This window comes from Cyprinodon tularosa, unplaced genomic scaffold (genome assembly GCF_016077235.1).
Source record: "Cyprinodon tularosa strain WSP-4 unplaced genomic scaffold, ASM1607723v1 ctg37, whole genome shotgun sequence".
In the NCBI taxonomy this organism is placed as follows: domain Eukaryota; kingdom Metazoa; phylum Chordata; class Actinopteri; order Cyprinodontiformes; family Cyprinodontidae; genus Cyprinodon; species Cyprinodon tularosa.
In genome coordinates, this window is record NW_024039085.1 from 2,980,821 (window position 1) to 3,000,075 (window position 19,255).

General features: G+C 38.6%; 1 protein-coding gene across 20 annotated transcripts in view; it reads right to left on the bottom strand.

Moving 5' to 3' along the window:
* khdrbs2 (KH domain containing, RNA binding, signal transduction associated 2) overlaps positions 1-19,255 on the bottom strand; it is a 143,420-nt gene that overhangs the window by 50,960 nt on the left and 73,205 nt on the right. For all 20 annotated transcript variants that reach the window (XR_005281757.1, XR_005281762.1, XR_005281763.1 and 17 more), the window contains exons 5-6: positions 16,522-16,649; positions 14,360-14,543 (exon numbers count right to left, since the gene is read on the bottom strand). Coding sequence is in view for 9 of the 20 variants with exons in the window: in XM_038296429.1 (XP_038152357.1) it covers positions 14,360-14,543; positions 16,522-16,649 (312 nt within the window). In the remaining 11 variants the exon portion in view is untranslated. The remainder of the gene's footprint in view (positions 1-14,359; positions 14,544-16,521; positions 16,650-19,255) is intronic.

Here is a 19,255-nt window from a genome sequence, read left to right on the forward strand (position 1 = left end):
TTCTTCAAACTCGACAATCAGGTTTTTATACTTTGTGGATCACTGACATGGAAAACCTTTTTTACTGCACCATAACATTCTAAACGATCAACTATCTCTTTTTCATCCTCACTGCTCTGAGTGCCAGTAACTAACACAGATCGTTGCATGTTTAACCCCAGCTGGGTAACAACATCCATTTTTTTGTTTTTGTTATTGATAATGATAGACCATCCAAAATAAAAGTGCTCCGGAATTATTCAATTATTCACCCACTACAAGACTCCTGGCTAGCTCGCCAAATGTAACGCTCTTATCAAATGCGCAGGTCTGACTGCAAGGCTTAATGTTAACCACAAAGAATTAGAAGTAGGAATGGCATGGAGTCATGATTGGGTGGATAATTGAGGCAACCAATGCAAAAGCTTCGTTTACATGACCATTTATTGCAGGAAAAATAATAAAGATATTATTAATAATAATAATAATAATAATAATAATAATAATAATAAAAATAACAGCAAAAACGAAACAAAAAACAATAAATTGTTCAAAAGAACCAAGAAGAGGGGAAAAAAACGCCCCAATAAATAAATAATACTTAATAATACTTCACAAAACAAATGTAGTTCAAAAGAAAGTCCAAGAGCAACGGGAGAATTGTTCTTTTCCTTTGAATACTCCCTTAGAGCTTAATTTGTTTCCATTATGGAAAGTATTGTTTGGTTTTCCTGTGTGAAAAGTGTCTTTTTTCCTACCACCAGATGGTGTGTGGGTAGCTCGCCATCCTCCGTCATCAAGCAAGTCGATGAAGGGGGGAAAAAAAAAAACCTGACCTAAAAGGCCAGAAAAACATACATTAGGCTCATATATAAATGTTATATTTATATAAGCTAAATGGGGAAAAAAAACAAAACAAATACATACTGCTATGTATTGACTACCACTTCCCATTTTATAAAAATGAGAAGGGGTAATAAAAAGAAAAGTCCTTTTAAAAGGAAAAGTGCACTTCAAAATTCAAGTTTTCAATTTCTCAAAGTAATTAGCAGTCGTTACAACAACTAATAATAAATCAAACCAATCAACTTTAAGAATGTGATTGATCAAAGTAGCTACAAACAAAATCATATTAGGTACCAGACTTCATTGATGCACCAGCATGAAATACAACAACAACCAAAGAAATCATGGAAAACAATCAAATCTAAAGTTGAAAAGCAAGCCTTAAAATATTAAAGGTGTGGCCTTTAATTCGGCTTTAACAGTATGACTTTTTATTAAGTAAGTAATTAGTAAGTGGACTGAACTGATGTAGCAACTGATTGTCGAGTGGGTAGCTAATGCTAACTGGCGGCGCGCTACGGAAATAACGCCCCATATTATATGTGAATGAATATTTACTCACCGTCGAGTAACCGATTGTCTGAGAAGGTGGATATAACGTCAACTTGTTCTCATCAGAATGGTGTACCAGGCGTCAACAAAGCCCAGCCTGGTGAGAATTGCAGCGGGTATATTAGCGACGCTAGTATTGCAGGTAAATCATCAAGTTCAGTTGGTACTTAACAACTCACCGCAGATCCTCGAGTTCTAGTGTTTTGTATAGTGATGAGTTGAGTTGGAGATTCTGATTGTTTTATTAACAACCGACGCCACAACCAACAGTGAGCAGCAGCACCGTGGGAAATCCCGGAAATACACATGAGGGTACCAGAATTTAAAGGGACGGCTTAAAGGGCAGGTGGGTGGGCCATGGTGGTAACGTGGGTTACACTAAGTTCGTGGCATTATATACAAAAACACCCAAGGCTATATATGCTGGCAAAGGATGATTAACAAAGGTTTGCCAAAGGCTATGAATACGTAAGTAAATGCAATTTCTTAGTTTTCTATTTGCAATACATTTGCATCAAATTTCACTTTTAACTATATCACAACACTATCTTTCCCATAGTCATAAGGGGGTATTGTGTGTAGAATTTGCAAAACAGAGATGTTTTAATTCGGTTTGGACTGAGTCAGCGACAACAAAATGTGGAAAAGGTGCTGTCCAATGAATATCCCTTAGGGAAAACGCATGTGTTGGTATTATCTATACAGTTATAAGGGAGTTGTCTGTGGGTTCTAAATGAAAATAAAAAGTTTTTTTTATTTAAAACAACAACAGAATAGTGTCAATGGGGTTTATATAAAAAAGTTGCACACGAAACTTCACATCATTATGGTAAAACCTGTAGTGTCTCGAAGTAAATTTGAGTTTCCAAAACTCTGGAACTAAATTGCTTCCCACAAAAATAAGCCTTATCAATCCCTGACTACACAGATGGTACAAGTGGGTTCAGTTCTCAGCTGCTTTTCCAGCCTTTCTGTGATAAGTCAAGCAAAAAGAGAATCTACTACAATAATTTTGTACAAACAGAATAAGCAGTGTTGTTGTAAAAGATACATTAAACTTGGATTAGTGGTGAAATATTAAACTGAAAATGCTACCATCACAAACTCTAGCAAACACTGATACATGATAACTTCCATTTTCTAATATCACCCTTATAAATCAATAATACCATCAATTAGAGAGAGCTTTAGACATTTTCTGTGTATACTCGATCAAATCTATCAACCATTATCCAAAGAATTTACATAATTTGCAAGGGCAAAATTATTTCCTAAATAAGAAGTGTGAATGAAGAAAAAAAAACTATAAAAGGCTATGAAAGTTGTGCATTGCAGGATTGTCTGTATAAAGATAACGAGAACACCAGTAAATAGAAAATAAGCTTACCCAGCTCTTTGTTAAGAGTTTTTGTAACAATCTTGAAACCAGCTCAAATGTTATTATGTAATGTAGTAGAACCAAGTAAGATATGAGAGAAGGGAATGCTCAGGACAACTCATCTTTCTTTAATCCCCTCGTTTCTCTGCTTCCAGCCTCCTACCCGACCTCCAATTACAATGAGAAGAAATGCTTTGCTTTTTCGTTCAGAAATACACAGGCTCTACATCAGGACTCAATTTGGTTTGGTAATGAGTCTACGCTTGTGCATTTCCCCATGCAGACAGCCCAATCTTCAACTGCCTGCACACATGGGTCTTTTTTTTTTTCTTTTGCAGGATGGGGCTGAGGAAATAGACTCGTAAAAGTGTTGCCTTTTCTCATTTGGATGAAACTTGAAGTTCACTTCATGTAATCTTTTTGAAATGACCTTGAGAAATCTCTGAGCTCTGAGGAAAGGCTTGCTTTCAGCTCTGGCCTTGTTAAATGTTCTATATAGATTCCAGAACTACACCCGATCGTTTCTTTGAACAGGACACTTTTCCTACTTATTGCAAAATAATAGAAATAGATGAAATAGTCATCGTAGGTGCATGTCCACTGTGAGAGACATAATCTAAAAAGAGAATATCCAGAAATCACAATATATGATTTTGTAGCCATTTATTTGCATGGCATAGCTGCAAATAAGTATTTGAACACCTGTCTATCAGCTAGATGTCTGACCCTGAAAGAACTGTTAGTCTGCCTTCAAAATGTCCAACTTAACTCCATTTATTATCCCAAATTAGATGCACCAGTTTAAGGGTTGTTAGCTGCATAAAGACACCTGTTCACCCCATACAATTAGTAAGAATCCAACTACTAACATGGCCAAGACCAAAGAGCTGTCCAAAGATACTAGAGACGAAATTGTACACCTCCACAAGGCTGGAGAGGGCTATGGGGGAAATTACAAAGCAGCTTGGTGAAAAAAGGTCCACTGTTGGAGCAATAATTAGAAAACGGGAAAAGCTAAACATGACTGTCAATCTCCCTCTTAGCTCATGGGGTCCCAATAATCCCAAGAAAGGTGAGAAACCAGCCGAGATCTACAGGGGAGCAGCTAGTCAATGACCTGAAAAGAACTGGGAAGCCAGCAGACCAAACCAGATGAAAGTGCGCATTCAGCGTCTGCTCTGCCAATAATGCAAGCGTAGAAGAAGAAATGTGCTGTTTACCTGTGCAAAGAAAGAAACAACGAAAGAAAAATATCTGAGGACTTCAGTGTTGAGGAAGAGCATGAGTTCTTTGCCGAGCTGAATGCGCTGGTTTGGTCTGCCGGCTTCCGTAGCGTTGTGAACGCGCATGTGCGCGCTTTCAGGAAATCCTATACACTACTGTTTATGCTCTAAAAACATTCTAAATGACTTCGTTTTGAGTAAATTCTGGATGCTACCCACTCAGGACACTTGGAATACATTGGACGAGCAGTATGGAGGAATATTGACACGTTTTTTGTGGACTTTTATGGACCTTTCTGCTTCGGGCGCCATAGACCTCCATTATTTGAATGTCAGCAGACAGCAAGAAGCCTCCCAGATCTCCAGATGCATTTGAGATATCAAAAAAGTACTCCAGAGTGTTGTTCAGCATGGGGGTGAGTAGAAAATGAAGGCTAATCATGTTTTGGGTGTACTATTCCTTTAAACCAGCACATGTCAAGTTTCCCAATGACCATTTCAATCATCCAAAGAGTCATGGGAGAAAGTTATGTCGACAGATGAGACCAAAATGGAACTTTTTGGTCATAGTTAATCTAACCATGTTTGGAGGAAGAAGAATGATGAGAACCATCCCAAGAACACCAACCCTACTGTGAAGCATGGGGGTGGTAGCATCGTGCACCTGGGAGAGGGCGACTTCACTGTATTAAGGATAGGATGAACGGGGCCATCTATTCCGAGACTCTGGGAAACAACCTCCTTCCCTCAGTTAGAGCACTGAAGATGGGTCAACAGTGGGTTTTCCAACATGACAATGACCCAAAGCACACAGCCAGGATAACCACGTAGTGGCTCTGTAAGAAGCATATCAAGGTTCTGATGTGGCCTAGCCAGTCTACAGACCGAACCCTAATAGAGAATCTTTGGAGAAAATCTTTTGGAGCTGAAGCACTCACTCTTTCTCAGCGACAGCTCAGAAATGCTCTGATCTAGACAAGATCTGTGTGGAGGAATGGGCCAATATCCCTCCTGCTATGTGTGCAAACCTGGTGAAAAACTACGAGAAACCTTTGACCTCTGTAACTGCAAAGAAAGGCTACTGTGCCAAATGTTAGCATTGGTTTTCTTGGATGATAAAGTATTTCTTTGCAGCTGTATCATACAAATAAATAGTTACATTTATAGTTATATTTTGTTAGATTATGTCTCTCAAAGTGGAGATGCACCTACGATGACAATTGAGACCCCGTTAATGATTTCTAAGTGGGGGAAATTGCAAAATAGCAGTTTGTTGAAATACCGTAAATTCTCTAATATTGGCCTGTATTCCAATAGCGGCCGGGACTCTAACGTTGGCCGGTCTCGCTGTCAGAGGAGGTAAATAATGGCCGGTCTCTAATACAGGCCGGGGCTATAAACGTTTTTTCTGGGAATACCTCAACATTATACTTGTGGTAGTAAGTAACATACAAGTACCACAGCCCTGCGCAGCTGGACGACAGGCCCTGACTGCTGCCCGTCTGCGCGAGGAAGAGAACAGACACGCAGCAGAACAGGAGGAGCGCGAGTGATGAGGAGATTAAAGGGAGAGATGAAGAGGAGGAGGAAACTGAGGAGGAGAATTAAACAGAATTGGAGGATTTTTTTTTTTTTTTTACTTCAAACCAAGCGAGACATGGTAACTGTACTTTTTCAATAAATGAACCTAGTGTTTTATAGGTTCAAATAGACACACAATCTCATTTTTATTCATTCCACTGGTAGTCTGTTTTGCTCAAATAGCAATAGAGGCCTGTCTCTAATTCTGGCCTCTATCCAATAAAGGCCTGGACCGCGATGCACTTGAGTGAAATAAAGGCCCGGGCCTATATTAGAGAATTTACGGTAGTTATTTTCTTCACTGTACATTTTCATATTGAGCAATTTACACCGAAAGATAAAGTAATGAAGGGGATGTCTTTCAAGCATATATGTTAATTTCAACTAATGAGAAGTTCACCATCAACTCTATAGTCTGGAGACATGCCTCCACTCATCAACTTTGTGTTGGCCCCTTCTGTTTTCTTAGGAACCCTCCTTTGAGAGAAATTAGGTTATCCTTATACATAGATAGTGCTCAGAACAAATCCAAGTAGGAACTGCTGGTCATCTTCAACACCACCATCATTCAGTTAGTATAGTGAAGATCCATTACCAGGGCATGATATTGGCACCAGCCCACACGGCAAATTCAGGTAACTTTTGTGACTGATAGGGTGCCATCCCAGCAGACACTATCGTTGCGTTCATTTCCTGATATAAAATGATGGCATAACATCACATGATCTTCCTGTGCTAGTACTGAATATATCAGTGGGCATGTTTACCTCATTTAGTGGCTGGAATGATTGTTTAATAATAGGTAAATCACCAGCCTTCCAGATTCTTCTGTTTGGAAATGACATTACCCCTGAAAAACCCAGTGACATTTCCTGTCAAGATCTCACTGTCAGCATATCACAATAAAAGCACAGATGAAACTTAACATCATGGACTGCTGCTAAACTGTTCTCAATTAACAACTCTTGAATCTCCATATGGAGACCTTACATTTTAAAAAAGCCAAAATAAGCACTGAAAAAAAAGGAAAGAATTCAGGATTTGGTGATACTTCCTTGTAAATCTAACCCTGCAAAAAGCACAGATTCTTCAGTGACAGACCTCTGTGCTGGAGGTAAGAGAGGATGGTTAACAGATCTGCTAGGAGTAAATTAAAACTGTTTTTTTTAAAGCCACTTATAAAACCTCTTAAGAGCATTCCTTATTTCTACCTTTGTCAACATTATTCATCTCTGTATTCAATTTTAAGTGAAAGAGATCCCTGATTGGTTGCTGTGTCTCGATTTCACAGAAAAGGTCAGCTTGTTTCATCTTCAGCGAGCACTGCTCAGCTCTCTGTGTTGTCAAACAGTGCTGCTGTTTGTCGACACCTCTGCTCTATCTATAATCAAACAAAGGAAAGATGAGGAAGAGGAGAGTTAAAAAATGTTTAAAACAAGACGTTTTAATATGATGTGGGAGGGGATGGCAATTTTCCTGACTGACTAGTATTACAACAGAGGACATGCCCTGTCAGGATGTATGGCTCAGAGAAAGCGAGATTAAACTAGACCTTGTGAAAATTCCAGAAGGTGGAGGAAACAGAGATAATAGTCTGCTCCTCCTCTTTTGTGGACTCAGAGCCCTCAGCCTATGCTATGTGAAAGGGTTTTTCTATCACTGACTTAACTGTAAAAAAAATTTTTAATTATGTTATTATTTTCATTGATGTTTTTTATCTAAGAAGTATCACATGAAAATATTAGGTATTGTCTTGAAAAGAAAAATAAAATTTTTAAAATAATATTATGAAACAAAATCAAAAAAAAATTAACCTGGATACAAACAGTGATAAAGAAACAGTTTTACAGTTAATCCAGATTAGCAGATGGGTTATAGCTAAATAAATGAGATTATCTGTGAGATGATTGGATGTTTGTATTTCTTTCATTTTCTAATTTAAGTGGTAGTCACACCAGGTCAGATACAGTTGCCATTATGTAGGTTAAGTAATAAATAAGATTAAGTTAGTTAATAACCTAAAAGCACTTTAATGTGCGTTCTGTACAATTTTAAGAAGCATTTTTTAAAGCATTTTCTGAGTCATTCAATTAATTTTAAGCGTAACAAACTTTTGGCTGATAAAAACCTCTGTGGTTGCAAGAGCTGTGGTTTGACACATTTACAAAACAGGACACGTCCATACTGCAACTATCAATTAGGCCTGTAGAGAGGATTTTTTTCAGCGGTGACCTCTACCTAAGACTTGTACAAGTCTAGGGCTGAAAAAAAGTATAGTAATAAGTGTATACTGGTGCATTTCCCTATTCATACAACCTAATGGAGAAAGGTACGGAGGTAAAAGAATGGTAAAAAGTTTCATTTGGATGAAAAGTGAGTCTCACTTCATGTATTCTTTTCAAAATGACCTTGAGAAATCTCTCGGATTTAAGGAAATGCTTACTTGTAGCTATCAGTTAACCTTACAGAGAAGATCATCACAGGTGACCTTTTCATCTACCCATGACAGTACATGTACAAGTCAAAGGCTTAAAAAATGATCAGCTACCATCTTTCCTGATGCCATATATCCTGCTGCCAGACTTTTACCTTCACGTAACCACTGCAAAGCTCTAATAGCAAAAACAAGGTGGCACAGAGAGTTATTTTTTTTAAACATGTTCAATTTTTTTTATTCCAAACGTAAAGGTATGGTGGAGGATTATCGCAGATAAGACCTGCCCTCTCCACTTGACGAGGTCCCACATCACTGCTTCATAGGGCTGGGCGATATAGAAAAAAAGCTTATCGATAAAAAGAAATGCATATTGATCGATATCGATAATTATTGAAAAGATTTGAAACCATATTTTATGTGCAGCTCTGCCTGGACTTTTTACAATATTGCTAAATGATTTAATTTTAATAAAAAACACCAACAGACTTCGAATTAAATCTTTATTTAACCAACTTTTTTAACCATAACAGAATTGTTTTAAAGAAAAATAACTTAAAGCTACAGTGTGTAATAATTACAGGCATATAAAGTCAGAAATTTAATATATTATACATAACTATGTTATTTATCATCACCTATGAGCTCAGCCTTTTAACCATAATATTTGCGTTGCCTTAGAATTCGTTATTTATAATTACATAGGAGCGGGTCTCGCAGCCATGGAGGCTGACATCTTTGCGCTACGGCAAGCGCAGAGGCAACAAACTAGCGATTGCGAGATCTCCCATGACGCTCGAAAATAACTACGGCAAGTTGAGAGAGATGAACTGAGACGGTACTGAACAGTAGATGGCAGTATTATGCCTGAGAAGCATTTAGTCTGCCTGAAACCAAAGAAGAAGAAGAAGCAGGTATACTGCGCCTCAGTAACAAGAAAGGTGAACAAGGCGGCAGGCGTGAGTGACTTTGCAAACTGTTTGGCACTGTGCGGCCAAACATCAGACGAATGGAGGATCATGCCTACTCTGTATCACAACGAAAAGCGGCGGACACCGAACCCCCGTCATCTAAGAAGCGGAAACACGACGAGAATAAACGCAAGCGTGACAAGAAACGACAAAAAACACGGATCAACATTGGCACGGCATTTACACGATGGAAGTCACTGATGGAGGAAAAAGGTTTTCAAAGTGACGCTCAAGTTGCCAGTTTTCTCTTGGACAGGTAATTAATCCTACACACACAATTGTCTAATATCACTGCAGTTTTTGGAGCACAGGATGCTCAGACCTGTCTAAAACAATAACATGCTGCGTGATGATGCTGTTACTCTCCAGTATACTTATTCAGCAACGTCCCTGACGTTTCATAGGTAATGATTCATTAATTTTCTGTAAAATAATTTTCTGGATATATACCTCGGTTACTTCTCTCCGGCTCCTTTGGAGATCTTCAAGCCTTTCCTCCTCTGCTCTCACCCCGCTGGCACCCCTCCCTCGCCTGGCCCTAGCTGCACGGCCTCCTGCCTTCGCCCTCGTCCTCTCCCTCTCCCTCGCGTTGTAACCCCCGTGCCACCAAAATGACTTGGACTCTGTAAACGGGGAATATATATTCTTCCAGCGAACACAATCTCGCTGTTAAACTAATGACTACAATTACTTCGTCTGTTTATATCACCATGCAAAGCAGCTCACCAAAACGTCACAACGACGTAGAAAAAATAACGGGTATATTTATTATCTTAAGTCTACATGAAATCTATACCCTACACAGACTAATGAAATACTATCTGTAAAATTATCTATGTAAACAAACCTCATCACTTGAGAAGGTAGGTGATGTGGACGTCGTGGAAGACATTTTGTCCCGTAACGCTCGCCGTACTGTTGGGGGGGAGAAGCGGTGGGGGGGAGATGTTCATGTTGCTGCGGTCTGCAGTCTGACCGCTAGATGTCTCTGAAAATTACACACTGTAGCTTTAAGAGACCTGGGTTATGTTATTAAATACTGACAAAGAATAAACAAAAGTGACCAAAATAAATATAACAAATAAATAAATGCCCCCCCACCGCCGCCGCCGCCCCCGCCCCCGCCCCCGTTTCCTGCTTTGACCTGAGTTATTACTTTGAAGTTGCTGGCCCCTCAGCATTTTTCTCTCAATTGTTAGAACTACGTGGGAAACTGCCCAGAACTGAATATATATATTTTCCGAAGATTCTTCGGAGGAGAGCCGCGCCGGGGCCTACACAGCTCGTACTCCTGCGGCTGTGAGCGGCTGAGATGATAAAAAAAAAAAGTTGGTTGTGTTACCAGACTTCGTTTTCACTGGTTCCCTACACATTTTAAAGATGACTGTGGTTTGTTTTTGGTCCGACTTGCCATGACCGAAATACTGCCAAACTGCCGAACTACAAAAACCCTTCTTTGAAACAATTTCCTCCGCCTCTCCTTGCTGCGACATCTTCATGTGCTCTGTGTTGTGGTTTGAGAGGGCGGCGCTTGGTGACGTCGTGCCTGGGTCCGCGATTGTGATTGGTTGGGAGGAAGCAGTGACTAGCATAAACCTACATGCTAGGCCACAATGAGAAGGAAGGAAAACTGCGTTTCTTTTTTATCGAACTTTTATCGACCCTCTTTTTTTCTATTGCGCCACACGTCTATCGATCGATATATATCGTTATTGAATTATCGCCCAGCCCTACTGCTTCATAACAAAGACAACAGAAGCTTTATAAAAGGTAAAGATATGATAAAAGAACAAAAAAAAACAAACAAAGCACAATCATCTAAAATCTTGCCTAAAAAGCAATGTCAGCATTTGACACAGAGTCCTAAATGCAAAGGGACAGAGGATGGTCACTCCAAAATCTTAGAGTAATAGCTTGGATGCACAAGTCTCCTTTTTAAAGGGGACCCTAAGAACCATGAGCATTTTCTGAGAGGGAGCCTGTACAAGACACCATAGGGACCCATAGAAAAGCAGAAGCCTACTCCTTTAGGGACGCATCCCAACCCAGATCGGTAAGGAAAAAAAGCCCAACACGGAGTAATGAGAACTCAGGCTGCTAACACCCCCTCCCCAGCATAGGCAATCTAGGCATACTCCTACATTCAGCCAGCTTCTAAAACCTATAATACTTGGACAATCAGGTTGAGAAGCTGTCCCCCCATCCCTCCCCCTTTTATTGGCAGTGTGCCTGCCCTGGGAGGCAAAGCACCTGTAGTATGTAAGATGCCGACAGACCTCCTAGCATATTAGGCACCAGAGCAAGCACTACTCCACAAACTAGGCAGCATACCAGCCCAGAATTAAGCCCACCACTCCCTGGGGATCCTGCTCAAGCACACAGCCAGGAACCCCAGGCCCCGAGCTTACCCCAGACGCAAACCAATGCAACACAGCTGCCACACTAGTAACCCGTGTCTCTTGGTGCAGACTTCCAAAGACCACAAACTTAGACACCAGAAGTCACACTCAGAGACCCCCTACTACCCCTGGCAGTAGCCATGCCTGCACATTAAACCTCCCCAAAACCAAACCTTCAGTTCCTGAAACATATATGCCTCCCAAATCAGCCACAACAACTCACAACCACGCTGAGCTGTTGCTTTACCGCTGTAGTAGATGCTGACCAGAAGATGTGGCTTGTTATCTGCAAGGCACTACATATTATAACTGCGAAGCATTGCAGAACGATAAAGCTCTATTAAATAGCTGCATTAATTCAACGTAACTGCCCGCAAATTATTAAACATCTGTCTATGTTTGTTCATTGTGGCCAGTGCAGGTATTCTATTTAGACTGAAAAAACTGTAAACATTGTCAGGATGGAGGCTTGGTGTTTATTACCTTATTTTATCATAAACATTGTTTTTCTGTATTTTTTGTATAAGCATATACAATAAGGTGAATATGCTCCATGAAGTTCAGTTGGTACTTTATTTTTACCAGGGTTGTTTTTTGTTTGTTTTTTAACACAGGTATCTGTACCTTTACTGAAATAACGAATGTTATTATATTTTTACACCTCTTTCTAGGCTTTGTTAAGCATTTTTGGCACTACAAACATCAAAGCAATAATTATTGTTGTGGATTTGTTAATCACATCATCGGTAGTACTAACAATATTTATTCTAAGAGTTTGTTCTCAAAGATAAATACAAAGCAAACAATGTCTGGATAGTCTGAACCTGTTGTGTAGAATACTACAAAACTCATATCTATTGAGTATCATTTTAAAGACACTATAGTTTAATTTACTTATATATATATATATATATATATATATATATATATATTAGTGCTGTCAAAATTATCGCGTTATTAACGCGTTAACGCGAGGCCATTTTAACGGCGATAATTTTTTTAACGTGAGATTAACGCTATGTGGTTTTATGGTACAATTTTTCCAAGTACATCCCGCTGCAGCCTGCGGGAAGGCGGGGCTATTTTCCCCCAGTCTATGCATTTCTCATAGGCTTCTAGAGCGGAGCTCCTCAAGGGAAAAAGACGCTCATACACTGGGTGACGCTAGTGCCTTTTCTTTAAGCCCCACCACCAACAAACAAGTTGAGTGTCTGGTAACTAGTAGCAACCTGAAATACGCTGAGAAAACTGATTACTGAGGTGAAATGGAATCTCGTAGCAGCCCTCTTGCCGTCTGTGTACGCAACAGGTCAGTATCGCGTGTGTGTGTGTGTGGGTGGGTGTGTCTGTGTGTGGGTGGATGGGTGTGTGTGTGTTCTCATTTTTGTTAAGAGCCTGAAAAGTAACTTTCTAGAGCATAGACTACCTTCATCTAGTAATGTCGGTCTATTGATTTTGATGTATTGATTGAAAATTGTTCATTATTACCTTGGTTAATTAACATCTAATGTTAACTCTACTGCATTTTATAGCGGTAGGGTAAAATGCTTGTCTTTGTTCAAAAGACTGTATTAACTGTAAAGACTGTCTTTTACATCAGCCTGTTTTCAGGGCCTTTTTTTTGCCTACATATTTGTTATTTTTTGCTACATGCCTCCCCATCTTCTTGCCATATGTTTCTATGGCATAAATCAGTATCTGTGACCTGTTTTCATTTTAAAAAAAGAACATTGGCACAAACCTAGCCTGTATGTATTTTTTTGTATGTCATCGAGAGTATTTAAATGATTTTCAATCAGGAAAAAAATGTGCGATTAAAATGCGATTAATCGCGAGTTAACTCAGGCATTGATGCGATTAATCGCGATTAAAAAATTTAATCGATTGACAGCACTAATATATATATATATATAAGTAAATTAAATTACTATGTAAATCTATGTAGGGGTGGAACGGTTCACAAAATCCGGTTCGGTTCACGGTTTCGTGGTCACGGTTTTCGGTTCGGTATATGTTGATTGTTCCACCGAAATCCCATAAAAATTAATGAAATTAATGAAAACAAAAAATTATGAATTGTAATTATTTTTAATGATCCGCGGAAACCCTGGATTATTTCCGCATGTTTTGCTGCTTTGAATTTAATCATCTCCAAGGAACTCAGAGCGGAGCGGATGGGAGCCACAGCAGAGGCTGTAGGCTTTGCTTTACGCAGGCGGTCTGGAGCACAGCAGGGCGGAGCGTTGACGGAGTATGTGGGATTTCGGGGTTAGCATGACATGTTGGTCGTGTTGCTGTTAGCATAAACAAAACGTGTTGCACAATGCTTGCACACTATTGCACTTTTATCTACAACTTTCTTTCCGCCGTCATCGTAGGTCACTCTAAATGCAAAGCGGTCCCATACAGCAGACCTATAAAGTGCTGCTGGCGCGTCTTCCAACTCCTGTTCTTTCTCACTCGCCATACCCACACAATTCTCCACAACAACAGATTTTTTTCTGCTACACCCGGCTACGATGCTTTGCTTCTTCTTCTTGTTTACTACTGGTGGTTGGCTTTGGTCGCAGTACCGCCACCTTCTGCTCTGGAGTCGCGCATGAACCGAACGCAACACACGCGAATCGAACCGAGACAGTTGAACCGAACGGTTCGGACGGTTTTCATAAACCGTTCCATCCCTATTTCTATGGCTACATCTGTATAAAGGCCAGTACCTGTTCCTACGTTAGTCAAATACAATACAAAGTATTTAATGCATTAATGTCTTTAGGAACACAGCATTGTTGGGTATACATCATACAATTCAGACTGTAAAACATGTTAAGAAAAAATGGGACAGTTTCTTAATTGCTTTACTATTACAAACTCCTGTCCTATTTTGCCTATTCAAAAACAGTGCGACTCATCCAGAGCACTTCTAAGTGGATTAGATCATGTTTGATCGATTCAAACTTCCACCAGCCTTTCTTAATATAAAAAAAAATTGGACTTACATAGTCATCATATGATTCATGTGTGACTGCTAACAGCGGGGGCCTGTATCCAGCGTTTGCTGTTGCCCCCCTGGCCCTCGAAGCCTGCAAATCCCTTGTAAGGACTGTTGTGGGAAGTTTGCTGTGTGTGGATGCAGCTGTCCCTCGAGGAGCTGCTGCTCTTCTGCTTACACCTCTGTGGCCCCTGCACAAACAAACAAGCATACAAAAAGGGTATTGACTCAGAATATTGCCTCACAGAATTTTTATTTTATCATAAAAAGGTGCTGTTATTTTTGTGGAAAGGTGGAATTATGATAATAATAAATCCCTCACATCTCTATAATCTTGACACACATGTAGCATGACCACAACATTGTGATTTTGATATATATATATATATATATATATATATATATATATATCTTAGGCTGTGTATAAAAAGTATAAGCGCATGCACCAGCGGAGTTGAATGAATCTAGGCCAGATTGTTTCTTTAATAACAATGTGTCTGTCCAGCATTTCTACAACAGAGCACTTCTACTACAGAGGCACCGCAGCACCTGCAAGGTTACAGTGTGGTTAATTCACATTTTAACATCCTCTAGTAGGTGGGATGGGACAGCTAATTTCCCTCAGGGCCATCTTCCTTTAGGTAGCAACACACTGGCATCCAAAATATAAATACTCAAAAGCTGAATTTCTGGTAGGATATTTTTCATGGAGCTCTGCAAAAATTGCTTATCGTTACAGTATGAGGAGAAAATCATGGAGAGAAGTGGCAGCAATGATTTTTTTTTTTTTTATGTGTGTGAATTGGGAGCAGCCACAGCAATGCTAGATTTAGCTTCTGCTTAAATCAGGCCATGCTGTCATGGCACATTGTGCCTTAGTTCTCCTGAGGGACTGCCACAGCTCAGGTGGATTACGGACAAATTGCTTTAAAGGTGTTTCATGCAGGTAGCTGAATACATGGCAAAGTCAATCAAAAACTATTTTCTGGTGCTGCTTAGATCTCCAGAGCCTGGTTATGTGGAGGGGAGGACTGAATGATTAAGTTTTAGAAAATGCCTTTTTTATACCTAAATACAAATCCCTGGAGGAGATTCCAAAGAAATTTAATTGAAATGTGTAAAAAAAAAAGTCTACAGGACCACTTAATCTGAAATTCCACCATGAAGGTGGAAACTCCATGTTTTGTTATTGAAATATATATAAATTTTACAACATCTTGTTGAGCCCAAGAATATCCTTAAGACCAATGGCCTTGAATATGGTCAATGAATGTCAGACTACTAAGAGACCACCCTAACCTCAGAGACCACAGGCATTCAGCATTTTCTTTTCTGTCTATTTTAGTCACACGATACACATAGGAGTTAGTTATTACCATAACCATTGTTTTTGAAAACAAGGATGGTCTAGTCATTTATCCTATGACTGTACAAGGAGACTTAATTTCTGTAATGGCGATTAAGATATTCTTAAAAAAGGATAAAAATATATTTTTAACATACATTGTAAAGAACAACAGCCTACAGAATTTGTCCAAAAAAAGCAAAGTTAACAATTTGTTTAAGTAAATATACTCTAATTGTATTCATAAAGTAGATCTACTTTTAATTGCTATAGAACATTGAGATACATTAAGTAAAGTCTACTAAACATTTCTGGATATGTTTTAATGCTATAACCTCAAAAACTAATGTAGAAACACTGAAGTCCAGAATCAAACCCTTCTCACTGCATGCCAGTTTTACACAGAAGTTTACCATCTAGGCTGCAGACGTTGTTTAAAAGAGTTAAAATATTAAGAATTTGTGATAGAATGAAAAGTAGCATAGAATAGTAAAACAGAATGAGCAGAAAATTTTACATCTTTGAAGTTCAAAACAGCTGGTAGATTTCTGGCTCCATGTTTAAAGTAAAAAAGGCAAACATAGCTAATGAAGCAAGATACACTTTGACTTGAAGTAACAATAGCTTCTGATTACTATAATGGACATGGTGGGTGTGTAATGTAATGCAATTAAAGGAATCTACATTTTGAATACAGGTCAAATATTCAAAAGAGAATATTTTCGAATCCTAATTTAAAAACACAATGGAACTTATTAGAGATCATGTGATTCATTGGCTTTATTTACAGATTTAATCAGGTTAAAATCTAAGTCCAGCCTTACATTGTGGATGCTGTGGTTGTTGTCCTTAGGGTCCTCCCTTGTGTGCTCCTCCCTCTGCTCGACTCATCAGATCCGTTCAGCAGGGATAACTCTCTCAGCTGCTCTTGCCTAATCTCATCATTGTAGTCCTGTGAAAACAAAAGGGATCATGTATTTCGTAAAAGAAAAGGAACACCTGACCTTTGGAATTTACAGTTATATTAGCAGCAAGTGAAAATGATCTTGACACACAAAAGAAAAACACACTGCTGTTAGGCATTAAATAGTTGACGAGCCATGATATCTTTTGTTTATGTGGTACACAAAGTGTAAGAGGTGGTTAATGATCTTGAAAAAGATATTAAGTATAATTTAAATTCTCCAGAGGGGCTGGGGTTTAAGTGAGTGCAGTAAAAAAAAATGAAGTAAAAATTCTATCAACGGTTTTACTAAATTGAAAAGTTTTATGCAGGCATAATAAAGTTATTTGTAATTGCAGCCATTCAAAATTGCCCTTCCCAGTCAAACACCAGCCGGATGACAGCCAACTTTCCTGCAACTCCCAACAGAATCCCTCCAACTTCCAGCCACTGGACTGACTCCCTTCTTCCCCTGCATTTACATATTTTTTAACTCTGACTACAACCTGTGACTAAATTACAGAGAGATGGCACTTCTCTTTAGATCTTAATGTTAACTCATAGACTATCACATTTCCTTGTATTAGAGAATCAAACCTTATCACAGATTATAGAAATTTTTATGATAGACCATCATATGATATATTTTAGGTTTGAAAAAACAAACAAACGTATAATGTTTTCAACTTGGTTTCACAATTAAAACATTTTAAAAATGCAGCATGAGTATGTTTTTAGCTTATCTCCAGAATCATTGCTTTGTAGAACCAACTCTTGCTCAATTACATGACTTATCTATAGGTATATCTCTACCAACTTTGCAGATCTACAGACTAATTTATTTGCAAGTGTCAAAATCAAGACCTGCAGGCAGGCCCAATCTGGCCCACCAAGGCAATTTATCTAGCTCTCAAGAGCTGAAAAATGTAAAATCTGTCATTAATTCGAGAGATATGTTCTTTTAAATTGTACAAAGATGCTAAAACTGCTAAATCAACAGTTATAATACCCTAGCAGTGTGCTCATTGCAATAAAATGATGAAATCTAAAGCTTAATTCAAACGGTGATTATGATTGTAACATGACTGTAGAAAAAGGAAGCAAAGGAAATTAAATGGGACGCAGATAAAGATCCTTTTATTAATATATTCTAGTAATAATACAAAACAATCTAAAATCTAGAATCCAAGAGTTTTGTTGCGCTGCCTCTTTTCTTTTTTTTAATGTTTTTGACACACACATACACAAACTTGACTGAGTATCCATAATGCGTAAATACCTAGTCCTGCACCCAACCTAAACTCAACCTCAACCTTTGAACTCTAAAACAGCAATTTCCCATATATGTACAGCAAAACGCAGTTCCCCCCTGATATACCTCACAAATTCCAAATGGGATGTCAAAAAGTTAAATGGACGGGTAACCTTAAAAGTTTAAAGATTATGAACAAACCTATATCTTTCAAATCCTTATGTCATTGACAAACTGAAAAATAAGTGTGGTAGAGTTCCAATACCTTTATCAAGGTTCACATGTGCTCTTTTTACTAATGAGCCACTGAGGGCTCATTGTCGACTGGCGGGTTTGAAAGAGACTGGCAGACCTCTTAATAGAGAAGCTGACAGATTATCCCAAGGACAACAAAGGTGCAAGAGCTTGTCAAAACTGACTGTTGACAGAGGTGCTAGTATGAGTGCACAGAGATAAACTCAAACGCGGAGGCTTCTCGGGGCTGACTGTTTGCTCTCTTTGATTAATTCTGGCCATGCATGACCTTGGACAGTCTCTGTTCCCTTCTGGAGGCTAAAGTTAGACTTTATCAGGTCAATGGAGGAAGTGTGGTGATACAGGGAACCGCTACTGTAGATTTTGTACTGCCTTGTCTTTAAGCTCAGCCATATAAGCTTAACATTTACAGAAATACTAAATCAATTTAGTAGAATGTCAATATCCTTTGTTTCTTATTACCGAGCCTTTGATATTAGTTGCTCCCATGGACGATGCAAATAATAAAAAAAGTTGAATACTTTTCATTGCATTTAGCATATATTTTTTAATCACTTACACTTGAAGAACAGGATAAAATATGCAACACTAAATAAAACTTATTTCATTACAAATGGATAATGTGACATTTGTTTAAATTTCTTGTTGTTTTAAACAAATTTATAATGGGTGTCAATAAAGGAAAGCAATTAATGAAGGAGCTAACAAAAACAGCTTTTTTGGTTTAGCAAAATCTTTTAGTTATTTATTCGAGCTGAAAATACAGAAAATATCCTCAGAAATGGGGTGGAACAGTAGATATTTTAACATGTCTATCTAACTCCCAAGACCTCACAAAATGTACAGCAATAAAATAGGTCAGGTTGAATCTGGAAAACCTACATGACTTGTGTTGAGGAATTTGAAAATACTGTTTTCTCATTAATAGCCAAATACAGGCAAGAGATGTGCACAAGTTAAATATTTAAGATATTAATATATGTAAAAATATTTAATGACATTTGAATCTAATGGTGTTTTTGGATAATCCCTTCATAAATTTTATATAAAACATTTTTGCCTCATTATGTACAGAGGAACTAATGCAGCTGTCATAACCTTGGTGCTG